Source organism: Myiozetetes cayanensis, unplaced genomic scaffold, assembly GCF_022539395.1.
Source record: "Myiozetetes cayanensis isolate MyiCay16 unplaced genomic scaffold, myiCay2020 scf28, whole genome shotgun sequence".
Lineage (NCBI taxonomy): Eukaryota > Metazoa > Chordata > Aves > Passeriformes > Tyrannidae > Myiozetetes > Myiozetetes cayanensis.
In genome coordinates this window covers 6,985,947-7,004,711 of record NW_026087499.1, presented here as the reverse complement: position 1 = coordinate 7,004,711, position 18,765 = coordinate 6,985,947, and the positions used below count along the sequence as shown (strand labels likewise).

The 18,765-nt window shown below is 55.7% G+C and overlaps 2 protein-coding genes across 7 annotated transcripts in view; one reads left to right on the top strand and one right to left on the bottom strand.

The window, feature by feature from the left end:
* The window catches only part of SPEN (spen family transcriptional repressor), a 65,624-nt gene extending 62,912 nt beyond the window's left edge, over positions 1–2,712 (top strand). For all 5 annotated transcript variants that reach the window (XM_050322710.1, XM_050322712.1, XM_050322711.1 and 2 more), the window contains 2 exons: positions 280–438; positions 1,192–2,712. In XM_050322710.1, the coding sequence (XP_050178667.1) occupies positions 280–438; positions 1,192–1,323 (291 nt within the window). In that variant the 3' untranslated portion in view covers positions 1,324–2,712. The remainder of the gene's footprint in view (positions 1–279; positions 439–1,191) is intronic.
* Positions 2,713–6,619: 3,907 nt separating this feature from the next.
* Positions 6,620–17,059, bottom strand: ZBTB17 (zinc finger and BTB domain containing 17). Of its 2 annotated transcripts, none has more exons than XM_050322714.1 (17): positions 16,955–17,059; positions 15,688–15,786; positions 15,169–15,265; positions 13,286–13,574; positions 12,994–13,179; positions 12,567–12,728; positions 12,374–12,490; positions 11,762–12,000; positions 11,543–11,685; positions 10,961–11,261; positions 10,587–10,674; positions 10,050–10,166; positions 9,828–9,948; positions 9,574–9,704; positions 9,274–9,489; positions 8,579–8,668; positions 6,620–6,979 (listed from the first exon to the last, which is right to left on the bottom strand). In XM_050322714.1, the coding sequence occupies exons 4-17, from the start codon at positions 13,488–13,490 to the stop codon at positions 6,717–6,719; spliced, it is 2,379 nt and encodes a 792-aa protein (XP_050178671.1). In that variant the 5' UTR covers positions 13,491–13,574; positions 15,169–15,265; positions 15,688–15,786; positions 16,955–17,059; the 3' UTR covers positions 6,620–6,716. The 2 variants fall into 2 exon arrangements, with proteins under 2 accessions (XP_050178671.1, XP_050178670.1); XM_050322713.1 differs by having other exon boundaries at positions 13,286–13,492.
* Between the last annotated feature and the right edge of the window lie 1,706 nt (positions 17,060–18,765).

The following is an 18,765-nucleotide window of genomic DNA, read 5'->3' as shown; positions in this document are numbered from 1 at the left end:
ATCACAGAACCCCAGAATAGTTTGGGTTGGAGGGACCTTAAAGCTCATCCCATCCCACCCCTGCCATGGGCAGGGACACCTCCCACCAGCCCAGGTTGCTCCAAGCCCCGTCCAGCCTGGCCTTGGACACTCCCAGGGCTGGGGCAGCCACAGCTTCTTCGGGGACAAATTGTAACATCAGGGACTTCAAAGGTGGCATTTTCCCCCCGGATAGTGGGTGTATGGCAGGAAGGCACCTCTCCATCCCCCACCTAACCCAGCACGTGTCGTCCCCGGCAGGTGGAGAGCGATTACTGCCTGCTGCTGGCCCTGCCCTGCGGCCGCGACCAGGAGGACGTGGTCAGTCAGACCGAGTCGCTCAAGGCTGCCTTCATCAGTTACCTGCAGGCCAAACAGGCTGCAGGCATCATCAACGTCCCCAACCCCGGCTCCAACCAGGTACCAGCACAGAAACCCCTGGAACACCAGGGATTAACCAGCCAATCCAGCCGTCCTTCCCCCGCGCCTTCGCTGGGGTTCTGCTCGAGCTGCCTGTTTGGAGCAGTGAAACCCCCTGATTACATCCCCTAAAAAATAAAATCACTGAAAACCAACCCCAAAGCCACAAAAAAAACAACCCCAAATGTACGTTTGGTTGGTTCCCAGCCCAGCACCTTGGGATGAGAACCATCAGTTTGTTCCCAGCTCAACTCCTTGGGATGAAAACCAACCAAAGTCTTTTCCCACCCCTTTATCTCTGAAGTAGAGTCCTTGTTTCTTGCCCATATCCTGGTTTTTCCAGGACACCTACTGTTTCCTTGGGAAACACCTGTGGGTTTGGTGCTGTGGAGTGTTTATTCCAGGTGTGTGGCTGCACTGAATCAGATTTATCCTCTCTGTGTAACTGAATTCTCGGTGTAAAGGACCCAGAATGAGGTGCCAGCGCTCAGAGCAACCACTGAAATAATTCATTCCTTGGGATTTTTCTCCCTTTCCCAGTCAAACCAACCAGCTCTTACATCTTGTGTGTGGAAAATTCCCTACCTGGGAAACCACACTTGTGTCTTCTGTTTTATACAAAATCCAAGAGCCTTTAAACACCAATTAAAAAAAAAAACAACAAACCAAAACAAAAAAACCGGAATGTCACGGTTTTTAAACATTTTAGGCCTGGATTGGCTCTAATCCGTGTTCTTTTTCCCCTCCCCTCAGCCTGCCTACGTTCTGCAGATCTTCCCACCCTGCGAATTTTCGGAAAGCCACCTGTCCCGCCTCGCCCCCGACCTCCTCGCCAGCATCTCCAACATCTCTCCTCACCTCATGATTGTCATCGCGTCGGTATGAGCTGTTTACCAGTTAACTGACTTTTTATTATTTTGATTTTTTTATTTTTTATTTTTATTTTTTAATTTTTTTCCAAGGCCCTGCAGCAAAAAAAAAAAAAAAAAAAAAAAAAAAATTACCAAAAAAAAAAGAAATAAAAAAGCCCACGGGGGAAAACAAAACAAAACAATTAATTTTGAAATTAAAACTAAAATCAAAAGAAGGAGAGAAGGTTGTGAAACAAGAAAAATGCTGCCAGAAACCAGCCTCCTGCCCGACCGGCCTCGATCAAACCGTATGTTTACATGTTGCTTTAGCTTATGGACAACTGATGCACTCAGCAGGTGGACTGGGCTTGGGTTCCTGTGCCTCCTTTTTGGGGAAAAAAATACAAAAAAAAAAAATACACACAAAAAAAACCACAGAAAAAAAAAAGAAAAGGATGGCTTATTTTTTTTAACAAAAAAAAAAGGAAAAAAAATGAAAAAAGAACCTGAACTGCCTTTGCACTAAATTAGTGACTTGGACTTTGCACAGTTGGAGACGCTGTGACGTTCTGGATGTCTTGACACACATTGAGCTGCGTGGACGTTCCGCAGGGACTCTGCTGACATTTGTGGGTCAAGGAGCATTTCACACAGGCATTTTTTATTTTATCGGTTGTTTCATTGGTTTTTTGTTGTTTTTTTTTTTCTTTTTCTTTTGGTTTTGTTTTTTTTTTTTATTATTATTTTGGATTTTTTTCTTCTTTTGGGGTTATTTTGTCCGGATGTTGAACCTTCCTCTTCCTCCACCTACCCCTGCTGCAGCCGTCTTCTCTTCATCTGGGATGTACAGTTTACACTGAAAAAGCAAGAAAATACAAAGCAAACAGAAAAAAAGAAAAGAAAAAAAAAAACAAAAACACAAAAGGGAGAGCTTTTTTTCCTTCCTGGTGGGATATGCAGAACTCAGTGGGTGTGTGTATATATAAATATATATATAATATATATAAATATATATAATACTGACTTTAAAAAAACAAAAAAGAAAAAAAAATCAAATCCCCACAACATACATTTTTTTTTAATCTGTGCCAAAAATGTGTTTTCAGAGAAAAAAAATCTTATTTTCATACTCAGACTTTGTATTGTCACTCATTTGTAAGTGCGCTTCATTTAAACATCCCCTCGTCTCATCAGCTGTGGAAGTGTTATACACTTGTACAAAGACTCTGCCCGGCCCCCCTCGCCTCCCCTAACACTTAATTAATTTATGGAACTTGGTTTCTTTTTTTGTTGTTTTGTTGGTTTTGTTTTTGTTTTGTTTTGTTTTTTTTTTTTGGTTTCTTTTGGTTCATTTTTTTTTTCTCAGCGCAGTTTTGTTTTGTGTGTCCATTGGATTACGAACTTTATTAAAAAATACAAAACACGTCGGCGCCACGACCTCGTCCCTTGGCCGCCTGGGAGGGGAGGGGAGGGCAAAAGGGAGGTTTGGGGGCTCCCTGGGAGGGGGCACCCTGTTTCTTCTTCAAAAAACCACCAGAAAAAAAGTGATAATTTTACCAGACTGGGCCAAATTCCTCTTTATTTTCACTCGTGTCGTGAATAACTGAAAACCGAAATTGAAGGATTTTCCCCCACTTTTAATCTTACTTCTAATTCCTTCCTGAAAATTATCCCTGAATTACTGATAATTCATCACCCTTTCAAAACTAAGAGTCAAACTTGATGTTTTTCACTCCTTTCCCACCCAAAATCCTGCCCCAAACCCTTCCCACCCCTCAGTGAATCACTGCTGGTGCAGATGGGTTAAAATCAGACATGGTAAAAAAGGAGATTCAGGAGAGGATTTGGGGTGTGGAGCCCAAAAGCCAGGGGAGATCCTCACCCTGCAGCTGCAGGCCCGTGGCAGGGGGGTGGGAGGCAGAACAGAGCCTGTTTTGGGGTAAAAACAGGATGAAAAGGTGCTGCTGGTGCCCCAGGACAGAGGTGGGTGTTGGAGCCCTCAAGGAACACCTCAGGGACCCCCATGTCCTGCTGGGGGTGTCAGGATGGGGCCTTGGACCTCCTGCCTTGCTGCAGAGAGGTGGGATTGTGGTGGGATGGACAGATGGACACACGGACACAGAGATGGGGCATGGACAGATGGACATGGATTATCGGGGCAGGGGGAAAGGGCCCGACCCTGCTGGTTTTGGAGTGGGACCTTTGGGGCAAAAAGGGCATTTTGGGGGGTTTTCCAGAGGTGGGGGGGGGCACCAGTCCGTGTGCCTGGCTGGGTGTGTGACCGTCCGGGTGTCCCTGCAGTGTCCGTCTGTCCGGCTGGGCCTGGACTGACCATCCAGCTGCACCCAGTCCCTTCCCCCCCAGAGCACTGGGACATGGCCAGATGGACGGATGGTGGGTGGGTGGGTGGATGGATGGACAGCCATGTGGACACATGGACAGATGCACAGACAGACACACGGACAGTTGCACATTGAGCTGGACAGACAGTTGTGTTCTGTGGGAAAGATGGGTGGGTGCAGGTCCAGCTGGAGACACGGATGGGGCACGGATGGATGGAGGGATGTCCATGTGGGAGGGTGTCTGTCTGTCCAGCTGGATGCACAAATGTCCATCTGTCCAGCTGGACACGTGACCGTCCTCGTGTTCAGCTGCCGGACACGTAGACATGTCCAGCTGGGGACACAGGTGGCTGCATGTCCAGACAGATGGACACATGGACAGGCCACCTGGATGTACAGACACTGTCCTGGCCATCCCAGCACGCAGTTGTACGTCCAGCTGGACACACGGACAGGTGTCTGTCCGCTGGCCACGTGGATAGTCACACGTCCTGTCAGACACAGGTGTGTGGGTGGATGCACAGACAGATGGACAGACAGCAGGACACATGGACAGTGCCTGTGCAGCCGGGGGATGGATGGGTGCACGGACAGATGGACACACGGACAGCTGATGGGGCACAGAGGGCTGTGTGGATGGTCGGACATGGAGCTGGACAGATGGACAGGGTTCAGTTATAAATGGGGATGGTTGTGCTGCAGAGGGACAGGCAGACAGGTGAGCACCCAGACAGACACACGGACAGGTGTACAGACAGCAGAACAGATGGACATCCAGCCGGACACACCAACAGCTGGACAGACAGACAGACACCTGCCCAGCTGGACACTCCCCTCCTCCACCCGTGGGCATAAATGCATCAAAAATTCACTTTTTGCCCCAAAAGGCCCCTCTGGAAAATCAGCAACTTCACATCCCCAGCCCACAGCTGTGTCTGTCAGTCCGTCTGTCCCTATGGCAACCCCAGCTCCAGACACACGGACAGGGCACAGACAGACCGACACAGTCCCGAGGGGGGCGGGGCGGGGGTGTGAAATCTTTGGGTTTTGAGAGGGGCCTTTGGGGCAAAAAAAGTGCATTTTTGGAGCATTTATGTCCACGGGTGGAGAAGGGGAGTGTCCAGCTGGGCAGGTGTCTGTCTGTCTGCACGTCCAGCTGTCCGTGTGTCCAGCCAGATGCACAACTGTCTGTCCAGCTGGACCTGCCCTGTCCGTGTGTCTGTACAATGGTCTGTCTGTCTGGTTGGCTGTGAATGACATTGTCCAGGTGTCCAGCTGGACGTGCCCTGTCCATGTGTCTGCATGTCCAGCCATCCATGTGTCCCTCTGTCCGACTGTCCGTGTGTCCAGCTGAACGTGCAGCCCCTGCTCTGTGCCCCAGTGCCCTGCTGGGATGGACACACGGACAGGAGCACAGCCAGCTGGACTCACGGATGGCTGCATGTCCAGACAGACACATGGACAGTGCCCTGGATGGACAGTCAGTGTCAGGACATCCCGACACACGGACAGTTGGACACCCAGCTGGACTCACGGACAGCTGTGTGGATGACTGGATGTGCGGTTGGACACACGGACAGTTGCACAGACAGCTGGACACGTGTGCATCCATTGGACACTGGGATGTGCAGCTGGACAGACGGACAGGCACCCACCCAGCCAGACACTCCCCACGCCCCTGGGCAGGGTCAGGCCCTTCACAGCCCCAGCACTGTCCGTGTGTCCGTCCGTCTGTCTGGAGCCAGGAGAGCCCTGGGCACCTCCAGCACCCCAAGCTGGGAGAGACTGATGCAGGGACAGACACACAGACGGGGAAAGGGGTGGTGGGTGTGAGGGGGGTGGGACAGGGGTGTGAAATTGCTGATTTTCCAGAGGAGTCTTTGGGGCAAAAAAAGTGGTTTTTTGTTTTGGGCATTTATATCTGTGGGTGGAGGAGTGTCCAGCTGGGCAGGTGTCTGTCTGTCTGTCCATCTGACTGCACGTCCAAGTGTCTGTGTGTCCCACTGTCCATGTGTCCATGTCCATCCATCCATCCACTCAGGGCCACCCTCCCCATTCCCAGCTGAACGTGTCCCTGTCCACAGACCTGTCCGTGTGTCCAGCCTGTCCCTGGATCCTCCAACCCCTGCAGGGCCCCAGGCTGAGGAGGGGGGATGAGGACAGACGGACACAGACGGTTGTACAGGTGGGCACAGGGATGGACACGTGTCCAGGTGTCCAGCTGGATGTGGAACTGCGTGCCCAGCAGTGTCCATGTCACTGTCCAACCCTCCACCCACCCATGGATGTGTCTGTGTGTCCAGCTGGACCTGCAGCCACCTCGTGTCCACCTGTCTGTCCACTCTCCCCCAGTGCCAGCTGGACACACCCCTGTCCGTGTATCTGTGTGTCTGTGTGAGTTGTTCCCTGTCCCTCAGCCCCCTGTGGAGCTGGGAGGGTCTGGGAGGGCAGAGCAGGGGCTGCACGTCCAGCTGGACACATTCCAGGGTTCCTGCCCCTTCCCCCCAGAGCCCCCTCCCTCAGCCCAGCCCCCCGTGGTGGGGGAGGTGCAGCCCCCAGACCCCCCAAACCAAGGTGGGTGACAGGGACAGACATGGATGGACACACAGCCCCCTACCCCCATTCCCAGCTGGGGGTCCTTGGGGTGTGTCCCTGCCTGAGTCCTCAGAGCCCTGTGAGGCAGGAGAGTCTCCCCTCCCACTTCCATCCAGCAGCAGTTTCTGTCATGGACAGTTTCTGTCCATTATTTACCCCAAAACAAACTCTCCCCTGTTCCTCCCCCTCCCTGAGGGGGCAGCAGGGGGAGGGTCACCCTGGGCTTTACCCCAGAATCCCCCCTAGACCACCTTTTACCGTTACCATCCCGTTTACCCCCATTTTCTGTGAACTGCCCGTCAGTGATGAGATGGATTCCATCCCCCCCGGGGCTCCAGCTCCGCCAGACCCCCAAAACATCACCTGGGAGAGGGGGGTGCCCTTCCCCGACCATCAGCGTTAGAAAATACTGCCATTTATTCCATCTCTGTCCTTCCAGCAATCCCGTCTGCACAGCGCGGCCGGGCTGTGCCTTAAATAAAGCCGGGGGTCACTCGGGGGGCGGCTGCTCCTCGGCGGGGGGCGCGGGGGGCGGCTCGGGGGGCCCGTCCCGGGGGCGGAACAGCAGCTCCCCGGCGGGCAGGACCTGCTCGGGGGGCCAGGAGGAGCCGTAGGGCTGGTAGAAGTCGGCGTCGGCCTGGAACATGACGAGCGCCTGCGCGGTGTGGATGCGCACGTGCTGCGCCAGGCTGCTGGCGTCCGAGAACTTGTCCCCGCACGAGTCGCAGGCGTACAGGATCTGCGTGGTGGGGTCTGTGGGACACACACACACACACACAGTGACCCACCCCTACAGGATCTGCGTGGTGGGGTCTGTGGGACACACACACACACACAGTGACCCACCCGTACAGGATCTGCGTGGGGGGGTCTGTGGGACACACACACAGTGACCCACCCGTACAGGATCTGCGTGGGGGGGTCTGTGGGACACACACAATGACCCACCCGTACGGGATCTGCGTGGGGGGGTTGCGGGACACACACACAACACACCAACCCGTACAGGATCTGCGTGGTGGGGTCTGTGGGACACACACAATGACCCACCCGTACAGGATCTGCGTGGGGGGGGTCTGTGGGACACACACACAACACACCAACCCGTACAGGATCTGCGTGGTGGGGTCTGTGGGACACACACACAACACACCAACCCGTACAGGATCTGCGTGGTGGGGTCTGTGGGACACACACACAACACACCAACCCGTACAGGATCTGCGTGGTGGGGTCTGTGGGACACACACAATGACCCACCCGTACAGGATCTGCGTGGGGGGGGTCTGTGGGACACACACACACACACACACACACACAATGACCCACCCGTACAGGATCCCGGGGACCCCGCGGGGTCTGCCCTGCTCTGACCGCAGCGACTGAGACAACGCACGGCACCTGCCCTTTATAATGAACTTCCAGATGTTCTTCCTTATTTGCTGCTTTTCCTTTAATTCCACCTTTTCTGCTAATTATTATTAATATTACTAATTAATTCAATATTATATTAATATTTTGTAATATAAATTCCATACTGTAATATAAACTTTATATTATATAATTTTATAATTATAATTTAGCTTTAACCTATATTTTAATCATTTTAATATAAATTGTATTTATATTTTATATACATTTTATGCATGTATTATATAGATTATTATATCTATTTTACATATGCATTTCATATATATAATTTTATATATTAAATATATTTTATATTTTATCTCTAAGTTAATACATATTACATAGATATATTTTATTTATATCTATACATTTTAGGTTATATATTTTATTTATATCTATGTTGACATAATTTATTTTATATTTTATATATATTCTATATGTATTTTGATATATTTTATTTATATGTAATATATATTTTATATGTAATTTTTATATTATATATTTTATTTATATCTATTTAATATATATTATATATTTTATTTATATATGTTCATATGTATTTTACATATATTTTATATGCACTTTTATATATTTTTTGGTTTATTTATATAATATTTTATTTTTTATTTTTACTGAAATATTTTCTATGTATATATCATTTTAATGTTTTATTTATAGGGGTTTTATATAATACATTTTATATTTTATTTTTATATTTTTATTTTATATTTTAATTTTTAATATCAATTTTTTTAATATTTTATTTTAAATAATTATAGTTTATGGAGGAATTACAATTAGAGAGGGGAGTGGGAGCATTCCCGCTGTCCCCTTCCCGCTGTCCCATTCTCAGTGTCCCATTCTCAGTGTCCCATTCCCGCTGTCCCCATTTCTAGTGTTCCCATTCCCAGTTTTCCCATTCCCAGCTATTCCCAGGCTCACCTGCCTCCTGCACCTGCTTCACCGCCTTGGTGATCTCGGCCTTGAGTGCCTCTGTCTCATCCGCCGTCACCGCGGCCGCCACGGGCACCACTGCAGGACGAGGGGTCCAGGCTCAGGGGTCCCGCCTGGCCAGGACCCCCCTCCCCGGGGCTGCTCCTTGGGAAGGGCTCCCGTGGGATGTGCCTTCCCAGCCTCGGGACGTTGGGCCCTTGGATAAACCTCGTCCAAGACGCACCCCGTGGATAAACCCGCCTTTTAGGAGAGCTCCAAGACCCCCAAGTGCACCCCAGGGATAAACCTCTTTCCAGAGCAGCCCCAGGATGCCCAAGCTGCTCCCAGTGGGTAAGTTTTCCCTGTGGAAGGGCTTCAAGGACCCCTAAACTGCCCCTAATGGAAAAAATTCTCCCTTTTGGGGTGTCTCTTGGAACCCCAAGCTGCCCCTTGTGGATCCACCTCCCTTCTGGGACAGTTCTGGGACCCCCAAGCTGCTCTCCATGGATATATTTCCCTTTTAGGGTGGCTCCTGGGACTCCCAAGCTGCACCCCCCTAAATGAACCTCTGTTTTGGGACAGCTCCAGGACCCCCCAGCTGCACCCCATGGATAAGTTTCCCTTCTGGGATGGCTCTGAGGACCCCCAACTGCTCCCCATGGATAAACCCCCATTTGGGGACCCCCGTGGGCCACCCAGCTCACCCGTGAGCTGCGTGACGGCGGTGGCAGCCAGAGCCTCGGTGGCCAATGTCACCATGTCATCGGATGCCACGGTGACGATGTTGACCTCGTCGCCTTCCTCGGGCTCCAGGATTTTGATGCCGGCCTTGCCCTGGTGCACCGTCTTCACGTGGGAGCGCAGGTTGTCCACCCGGTTGAAGCCCCGGCCGCACTTGTCACACAGGAACGGCTTCTCCCCTGGGGGCAGAGGGGGATTAGGGGGTGACCTGGGGTGGTTTGGGGTTCCGGGAGGCGCAGCCAGGCTGTTCCAGCGGGACCCACCGGTGTGGATGATGATGTGCTTGGAGAGGTCGCCCACGTTGACGAAGGCCTTGTTGCAGACGGTGCACTTGTGGGGCCGGATGTTGTCGTGGTGACGGATGTGGTTGGCCAGTTGGCTCGACTGGACGAACCTTTGGGAGCGACCCCCGGTCACACCAACCCCTGGCACCTCCAACCACCCTCCCAGGCGTGGAGGGCGAGGGCAGGCGTGCCCATCCTGGCAATCCCAAGGTGGGATTGAGGGGGGTCCTCACCTCTTCCCACAGCGCTCGCACACGTAGGGCTTCTCCCCGGTGTGCTGGCGCACGTGGGCGATCAGGGAGCTGGCCTGCGTGAAGGCCTTCCCGCAGATCAAGCACTGGCACGGCTTCTCTCCTGGGGAGAACGGCCAGGGCAGAGGTGTGTGGGGAGCGTGAGGGAAGGACAGTCCGGGAGGGCAGGGAAGGAGGGGTGTCGGGGTGTCCGGGGAGCGGTACCGGTGTGGATGCGGACGTGGCGCTGCAGCGCGCCGGGGTCGGCGAACTGGCGCTGGCAGTGCACGCACACGTAGGGCTTCTCCCCGCTGTGGATCCGCAGGTGGCGCTTCAGGTTCCCTGCGAGCGGGGTGGGTTCAGTTGCAGGACCCAGGACCCTCCCACCCTCTTTCCCCCTTCCCAGCACTCCTCGGGAAAGGTTGTTGCTGTTTAGGGATCGAAGGAAGTGGCTGCACAGGATCGTGGCAGTGGGGACAGCCAGGACAAGCACCCAGTGTTTGAGGGGATCAGGAGAGTCCACTGGGATCATCCCAACCCTCTGGCTCTGCAGCGGATTGAGAGATGGAAGGGGGCATCCCCAACCCTGAAGTCTGGATCAAAAGCTCCTTCCCAGGGACCCCATGGGGAACAGCAGGAATTCACACAGCACAGCCACAGGGAGAGGTTTAAACCTGGGATGAAATCCTTCCTCGGGCTCTGATCCTCCCCCAGAGCACTCCCTGTCCCCTCCAGACCACCCAAACCCCATCCCCGTGCTACCTGACGTGGTGAACTGCTTCCCACATTCCCGACACTTCAGGGGTCCATCTGCGATGTGGATCTTCAGGTGAGCCTTCAAATTCCCCACCTGAGGACAGAGAACAGGATGCAGAGAGCCCCAAATCACATCACCAGCCTCTGGAGCGATCCCAGTCCCCATGGATCCCTTTTGGGGTGGCCTCTGGGACCTCCCAACTGCACCCCATACATAAACCACCCCTTCAGGACAGCTCCAGGATCCCCCAGCTGCACCCCATGGATAAGCTTCCCTTGTGAAAGGACTCCTGGGCCCCCCAAACTGCACCCCATGGATAAACACCATTTCATGACAGTTCTGGGACAGACCCCTCTCTTTCCCCCTGCCCCCAGCACACCTGGTTGAACTTCTTGTCGCAGTGGGGACACTTGTGCTCCTTGTCGGTGTCGTGGGTCTCCAGGTGCCGCATCTTGGAGGTGGGGTCGGAGAAGGAGCGCCCGCAGTAGTCGCACTGGTAGGGTTTCTCCCCGCTGTGGACCAGCTGGTGCCTCTTGAGGTTGCCCGAGGTGGTGAAGAGCTTCCCGCAGTCCTCGCAGCGGTACTTGGCCTCCCCCGTGTGCCGCTTCTTGTGCAGGTTCAGGAGGCTGATGAGCCGGTAGCTCTTCCCGCACTCCTCGCAGCCGTAGGGCTTCAGCGGGCTGGGGGGACCTTAAAAGCTCATCCTTGTTCTACTAGACCAGGTTGTTCCCACTAAACCAAACCCTCATCTAGACCAGGTTGTTCCCACCAGACCAAACCCTCCACTAGACCATGCTGCTCCAAACCCCATCCAACCTTGAACCAACCGGGGATGGGAAGTCCACAAACCACCACAAAAGGGAAGCACCGGGGCAGAAGGACAACTCTGCTCCTGGACACCCCAACGCAGCCACGCCTTTCTGAAGGATCCCACGTTTTCCAGGCGCCCTCCTCCCTGTACCTGTGTGTCTTCTCGTGGGCCTTGCAGGCGGCTGGGTCGGAGAAGGCCTTGCTGCACTCCCTGCAGGAGAAGGGCTTCTCCCCGGTGTGGATCCGGATGTGCCGCTTGAAGTTGCCGGTGTGGGTGAACTCCTTCCCGCAGTCCTGGCAGGGGCAGACGGGCACTGTCACCGCGGTGTCCCCGCGCTCGCGGTGCCGCCCGGAGCCGTGCCGGCCTCACCTCGCACTTGTGTGTGACGGAGCCGTAGGCCTTGGACTCGGTGCGGTCGCTGTAGGTCCCAGAGCGCAGCAGCCGGGGCTCTCCAGAGTTTTCCTGCCCGGAATCCGTGCTCCCCGACTCGTTATCCTCGGCGGTCTCTCCGTTTTCCACCTGGGGCGGCTCTTCCTCGGGGATTTTAGCCTCGTCCTCCTCCTCCACCATCACCTCCCCCTCCTCCTCCTTCCTTTCCAGCTTCATCTCTGCAGGAAGGTAGAAAACGGGGATGCTGAAGGTTGGGAGGAGCAGCAGAGACACAAACCCCACCTGTATTTCCCAACTTCAGGAGATTGGGATTGAACCTCATGGAAATCAAAGAGATTTGGGTTGGAAGGGACTTGAAAGCTTATCCATTGCCTCCTTTGCCTGGAATACTTTGGATTTGGAAGGGATTAGCCCTAAATTCCAAAAGCCTGTGCAGACAGAGGAGCTTTTTCCCAACTCTCCTCACTGTGCTCCATGAAAGCTGCTCCCAGGAGCTCTGCGCCATGCAGCGTGTGCATGGCAAAACCTACACTAGCACAAATAATTCCAAGGGAAATTAGGGATTTGTCCCAGCCCTGCTCACCAACACACCTCCTGTTCCAGTGCCATCCCTCGCCGTGGGGCTTCCACTGCCCACCACACTCTCCGACGGCTGCGGGAGGCCGGGAATTTCGGCCTTGGGACCCTCCTGGATGGCGGATTCTGTCCCTACAAACACAGGTGTCAGGACGGGGTCTGCCAGGGGTGACAGTGGGATTTGGGATGCCATCCCTTGCTGACTCACCTTCCCAGTCAGGCGGCTGCTCCGCTGGCACCTCGGGCTGTGCCACAGTCGTCGGCTTCTCCTCCTTCCCCTCGGCATCAGGAGGAGCTGCTTGGACTTTGTCGAGGTCCCCCAGCGCTTCTGCCACTGAGGTCTTGTCATCGGGCACAGCCTTGTCTGCTCCTGCGAGGGAAGAAGCAAAGCTATCCAGCTTCTGCCGATTCCCAAATCCCACAAACTCACAGAAGCAGCAATTCTTCAACTGCTGGTGCTGCACGAGGGGATCAAACCCCACCCAGGCACACCGGACACACCCGGGATGTGGGTCTGGATGGCGGTCAGCGAGCAGGAACGGATTCATTCAGACTGGATAAATTTGGGGCTGGATGAAGCACAGGTGGATAAATCCTGGGTGTCCCTGGATGAGGGGCAGCAGGAAGGTACATACCAATCCCAGGGGACTGTTGGCTTGCAGGGGGATCTTCTGGGGGCACGGAGAGGGATTTGAGAGCGTTGCAAGCGCTGACAACCTCCTGCATCTGCAGGAAACCCGCCACGGCCAGCACATCCTCCACATTGTCGGGGCTGAGGCTCAGCTTAGCCGTGTACATGAACTCCAGAACCTGGCCCAGGCCTGCGGGGGAGGCGACACAGCCAGAACTGAGCTCTGGCCCCCAGAGCGCCCGGAACGGCGAGGTGAGGAGTCTTTACGGGACTCCGGATGGGAACTCCCGGCGCACCTGCGGCGTTGCTGATGTCCAGGTGCACCACGTCCTTCTGGTCCACGAAGAGCATCCTGAAGTACTCGCTGCAGGCGGCCAGCACGGCCTTGTGGGCCTTGAAGTCGATGCCGTCCACCACGAAGGTGCAGTCGCAGAGCAGGCCCAGCTGCCGCTGCTGGTTCAGCTGCTCCAGCACCTGTTTGCTGTGCTGAGGGAAATCCATGGCTGTGGGCAGGGAAATGGGGCTCAGGTGGGTGCCGAGACCCCCGCGCCGCCTCCGAAGGACACCAAGCACCACGTGATCGCCCTGTTGGTTACAAAACGCGGCCCAAAAAGGTGAATTTCAGCTCGCCCCCCACTAAATCCAACCCCAAATCCTCTCCTAGAACAGCCCTAACACCAGCACGTGGCTGGAAGGAGCTCATGGAACAGCCAGCATGATTTTTAGATTTACTGCTTTTCAGCTGGTCCAACCCTGCCACCTCTACAAACACAAGTGCCATCGTCCCGTGGGTGTCACCGCCCCTGCTGAGGGCAGAGGCTGAGGAGTGTTCATCCAACCCTTCCAGCTCCCGCTCATGTCGTGATACTGAGGAGTTTTTTATTTTTATTGTGTGCCTGGAGGGAGTTCTCCCTGCCCAGAGCACGGCTTTGGCTTGGGAATGCCGAAAACTCCTGGAAACACCATGAAAGCCCCATTTTCCAGCAGGTCCCTGTCAGCAAAGCACATCGGGCTCTCTCCGGGGCTGCTCCCGCAGGGTGGAACGTGAATGAAGGGTTTCCACTTGGCTTTGTCTTCCAGCAGTGATTCCTGTGCCAGAGGGATTGTTTCAAGGGACTGGGCAAGGAGGGAGGAGAAAGGAAGCAGGGACTGCCCAGTTATTGTTCCAGCAGCAGGGCCCCAAAGCCCTGCATGCTGAAGCAGGAAGGTTATGGCTGGGAAGCACTCCTGGAGTCAATGCTTCGAGTGTCTCTGAAAGCTTCCAGCCCGTGCCAGTTGTTTTTCCACTACACCAGCTCTTAAGTGGGAATTCTCCAGTTGGGAAAAGGTTTGCATCCACAAAAACAGGCACTTCCAGTTCCTGTCCCTTCCCCTGGATCAGTGGGAGCATGAGCAGCACAGTCAGAGGGAGCCTCCTCCTGTCAGCTGCAGGTGCCAGCAACACACTGAGGGAAGGATCTTCCACCCAAGGATTGGTTCAGCTTCCAAGGGCATTCCCAGCATGGCTGAAAAGCCAGGACATCTCCAACAGCATCAGATCACACATGGAGAGAGGAATTTCCACTCCTGCTTGTTGTTGCAGTGAACTCGTTGCACAACTTTCTCCCCAAACCACGGGGTCCTTGTTAACCAAACTCCCCAGCCTGTCCCAAAACACTCCCCTGGGAGGCAGGAAAATCAGCACTTTGGATGAAAATACTCATCCAAATACCACCACATAGTATGGCCATCTATGGTTTGCAAAGCTCTGGAGAGAAGGAGGAGGATTTTCCCAGCAGGATAAACAATGCATTCCGTGCTCGGAGAGCTCTGCGCAGCGGGACCCGAGGAATCACGATGGTCTGAGGCACTAAAAGCCTATTTTTGGGAATTTTTGGGAGGCACTTCACGTCTGAATGATGATTTTGAACGTTCCAGGACTGGGCTCGCCTCAGCTTCGCTTCCCAGCTTTGAGAAGGAAGTAAAAACCCAGAATATCTGACTCCTCCCAAAACGCTTCCTGTACTTCCCGTGGTCCCTCCACAGCCTCCCGTTCCAGCTTCCTCAGGAGCGCAGCAGGCAGGTTTGGGTGAGCTGTGTCAGCCTCCCCCAGCAGCCAGGATCCCCTTTAGCCACTGACACCCCCAAGCTTTAAGCACCCCAAACCCCAGGCCCCAACCCCCGGGCTGGACGGGCTCACCCCGGAGCTGTGCAGAGCACCCAGGGCCACAGGGCTGTGTCTCTGCTCCAGAGATTCCCCCTGTCCAGGTGTCCAGGTCAGTCTCTACGCAGCCATCCTGGGAAAAACGGGGTGAAAATGTCTGTGTTAACCCCCAAACCTCGTGTGTCGAAGGCGCTGAGGTGCAAAGTCACCGACTCAGGGCAGGGCACCCCCTGGGAGCAGATTCCCCTCCCAATGTGGCTGCTGAGCATCTCATTATCCAATTAATCATGGAAAAGTTCATTATGAGCACGCCCACGCCCACCACACACAGACAGATACAGCAGCTGCAGTCCCAGGGAGCTTCCCACGCCAGCTCCGTTAAGCTCTCCCTAATTAACAACACCAACCTCTCCCCATCCCTGCCACATGAACCTATTGAAAACCCCAAAGCCTCGAAAAATTGGGAAAGAATTGTGGTTTAAACACTGCCTTTCACCACCCAGCCATCCATTCCTGGGGAGATGAAAGGGAAGAGGGGGTTTATTTCCTGCCTACCGTCATCTCCCTCCTCGTGTGTCAGCTCAGGGAACGGCGTGGCCCCGACCCTCGCAGCCTCTGCCCACAGGGCTCTGTCCTCATTTCCAGGAACAGATTCTGCAAGGTTTTCCACGGGAAAAAGTCAGGTTAGGAGCTGATCTGAGCAGAGCAGCCAAGGAGGGGGTAATAATATGGATCGTGGGATAGGGAAGGGCTGTGGAGCTCGTGGAGGGCGAGCTGTGAGGAGGGGGAAACAATCACAAACAGGGGGAAAAAATGGGGTGGAAAGGAACTAAACCGAGAAAGACACAAGGAGGGGGATGAGCAGAGACACTCCATAGGGAACAGACATCCCAAGGATCCCTTGGTTGTTGGGATTTCAGGCACAGGGATGTTCTGCTGCAGCTCTGGACGCTGAGACATCACCTGAGCTCGAGCTCTGCCCTGAAACCCCCACCCCGGGCCGAAAAAAACTGCCCTTGGGATGCTGGCTGAGGGCTGGAATTCTGGGAGCAGCCTCTGATGCAGCAGTGACACCGAGGAAATGCAGCTTGTCCGGGAAACGGTGCCAGCGTGGGCTGTCCCCACGCCAAACACGCCACACTAGGGCAGAATCCCTGTTCTTCCGGAGGTTTTCCCTGTCCCTCGGGCGAGGGTGACAGCTGGGGGGGGTGGGGATGTGTCTGAGCCCCACTGCCTGTCCCTCATGGGGGTCTCTGGGTGTGCTCAGGGGGTGGGGACAGGGGTTTGGTGCCCCCAGGGCTGGGGGGGGTCACAGAGGGCAGGGACAGCCTGGGGAGGTGGGGCTGGAGCCACAAGCCCCCGTTTCCCTGACGATGGGCAGGACCCTCTTGCTGTCCTCGTGACAGCCCCATTCCTGTCATGACAACCCCATTCCTGTCACGACAGCCCCTCATTCCCCTCCCGACATCCAGGAAGGCCCCGCTCCCCTCCCGAGAGCCCCCAGCCCCGCTGCCCTCACCACAACACGGAGCCCCCCGTTCCTCCCACCGACCCCCCGTGCCCCTGTCGAGAGCTGGCAGCGCCCCGTTCCTATCGCGACAGCCCGTCATTCCCCTCAGCACAGCCGGCAGCCCCCTGTCCCGCAGGCCCCGGCAGCAGAACCCCCCCGCAGCCTCCCCTCGAACACCCGCGGGCCGCGCACCGGGGTGACCCCGAACCGCACACCGGCGAGCCGGGCCGCAGCAACCCCTCCCTCTCAAAAGCCCTCTCTAGCTGCTGCAACACCCCGCTCCCCCCGGCCCGGCGGCCCCCCCGGCCGTACCTGCCATGCCGGGCCCGGCGGGGCCTCGCCCGCGGCCCGCGGCCCTCACCGTGACACCGGCCAGACAAAGGGCGCCGCCATCTTGGCGCCGGGCGGAAGCGGCGTCGCCCTCGGTCACGTGCCCTGCCCCCCTTCCCGCCGCCCCAGCGGCGCCGCCATGACAGTGCGGGGCGGGGGGCCGTGAGGGGAAGGGCCGGGGATGCTTCCTTGTGCTCCGTGTTTGTCATTAAACGTGTCCGTCATTAAACGTGTTTGTCATTAAACGTATTTGTCATTAAACGTGTTTGTCATTAAACGTGTCCCCAACGGCCGCATCGCACGGGCTGTAAACAACTCCAACGATAGGGACTCCGCCACCGCCCCGGCCCGCCCCTTCAGGTGCCTGAGCGCCCTTTCCATGAAAGTTTTCCCCGGTTTGCAGCTTACGCAGCCTCCTCCCGTGTCCTCCCGTCCTGGCTCTGTTCCCTGGGAGCAGAGCTCGACCCTCCCCGGCTCACCCCTCCTGTCAGGGATTGCAGAGCCAGAAGGTCCCCCCTGAGCCTCCTTTTCTCCAGGCTGAGCCCCCCCAGCTCCCTCAGCCCCTCCTGCTGCTCCAGCCCCTTCCCAGCTCCGTTCCCTTCCCTGCACACGCTCCAGCCCCTCCGTGTCCTCCTTGTCCAGAGGGTCCCAGCGGTGCCCCCGGGGCTGGAGGTGCCCAGCACAGGGACGGGCCCTGCCCTGATCCTGAGCCCCCCCCGGGCCCATCGGCCTCTTCCCCCGGGCACATCCGGCTCGTGTCCGGCCGCTGCCACCGCCACCCCCAGGGCTGTCCCGGCTTTCCAGCCTGGAGCGTTCCACGGGTTTGTCCCGACGCAGGTTCAGGACCTGGCACTTGGCCCTGTCCCTGGATCCAGCCTGTGCCGCCCTCTCCGCGGAGCTCCTGCCCTCCGGCACATCCACGGCCCGCTTGGTGCCCCCTGGGAACTGCCCCTGGGTTCCCTCATCCAGATCATTGCATAAAGATATTAAACTGCTCCCAAAACTGATCCCAGGGTTTTTCCCTAGCTTTCCTGCCACAAACGAGCCCCAAGTGGGACGCAGCTGTTGCAGGCCGTGTTCGGCACTGGGATCTGACCCATCCCTCTCCACATCTCCGCTGTCCAAACCCAACCGATTTGAGGAGAAATAATGTGGGTTTTTCCATTTCCTTCCTCCTTCCACTGCATCTCCCCGGGCGAGGGCCACTAGATGGCAACCAGTGACCACGGCATGAGCGCCGGGGTGACATTTTGGGACGGAGCGGCCCCGTCCCATCGCCGAGGATCAAGGGCAGCGCATCTCCCCAGCTTTTATAGCCACTAACAACTTAATTCATAGCCTTATTAATAACTTGTAACCATCCTCCCCGCGGCGGGGAGTCCCCCTGAGCGAGAGCCAGGCCACCCGAGGAGGTGAGGGCGGGTGTTCGGGCCGCTGCAGGTGTTTGATGGGAGTCACGAGTCGTTCTGGGATGAACGGGAACGAGCTGCCCTTGGAGCGGCAGCGGCAACACGAGCCGAGCGCTCTGTGCTTTCTATAAACAGTCCCTCGGCCCGAACTGGCGCCTCGGTGTTGTTTGTACACACAGGGAGATGGAGCCAGGCCCGTGGGGGGACATTTCGGGCCCCCAGAAAGAAGCCCTGGGGTTTGAGGGCCACACCGGGACCGTCATCCCGGCTCGTGGGGGGCATCCCAAGGGGGGTGGGCGAGGGGAGAGGGAGGGGTTGGTGCCCTTCCAGGTGGGTCGGCGGCCGAACAGCTGAGGGAATGGCTCAGAAATAGAGCGGTGGGGA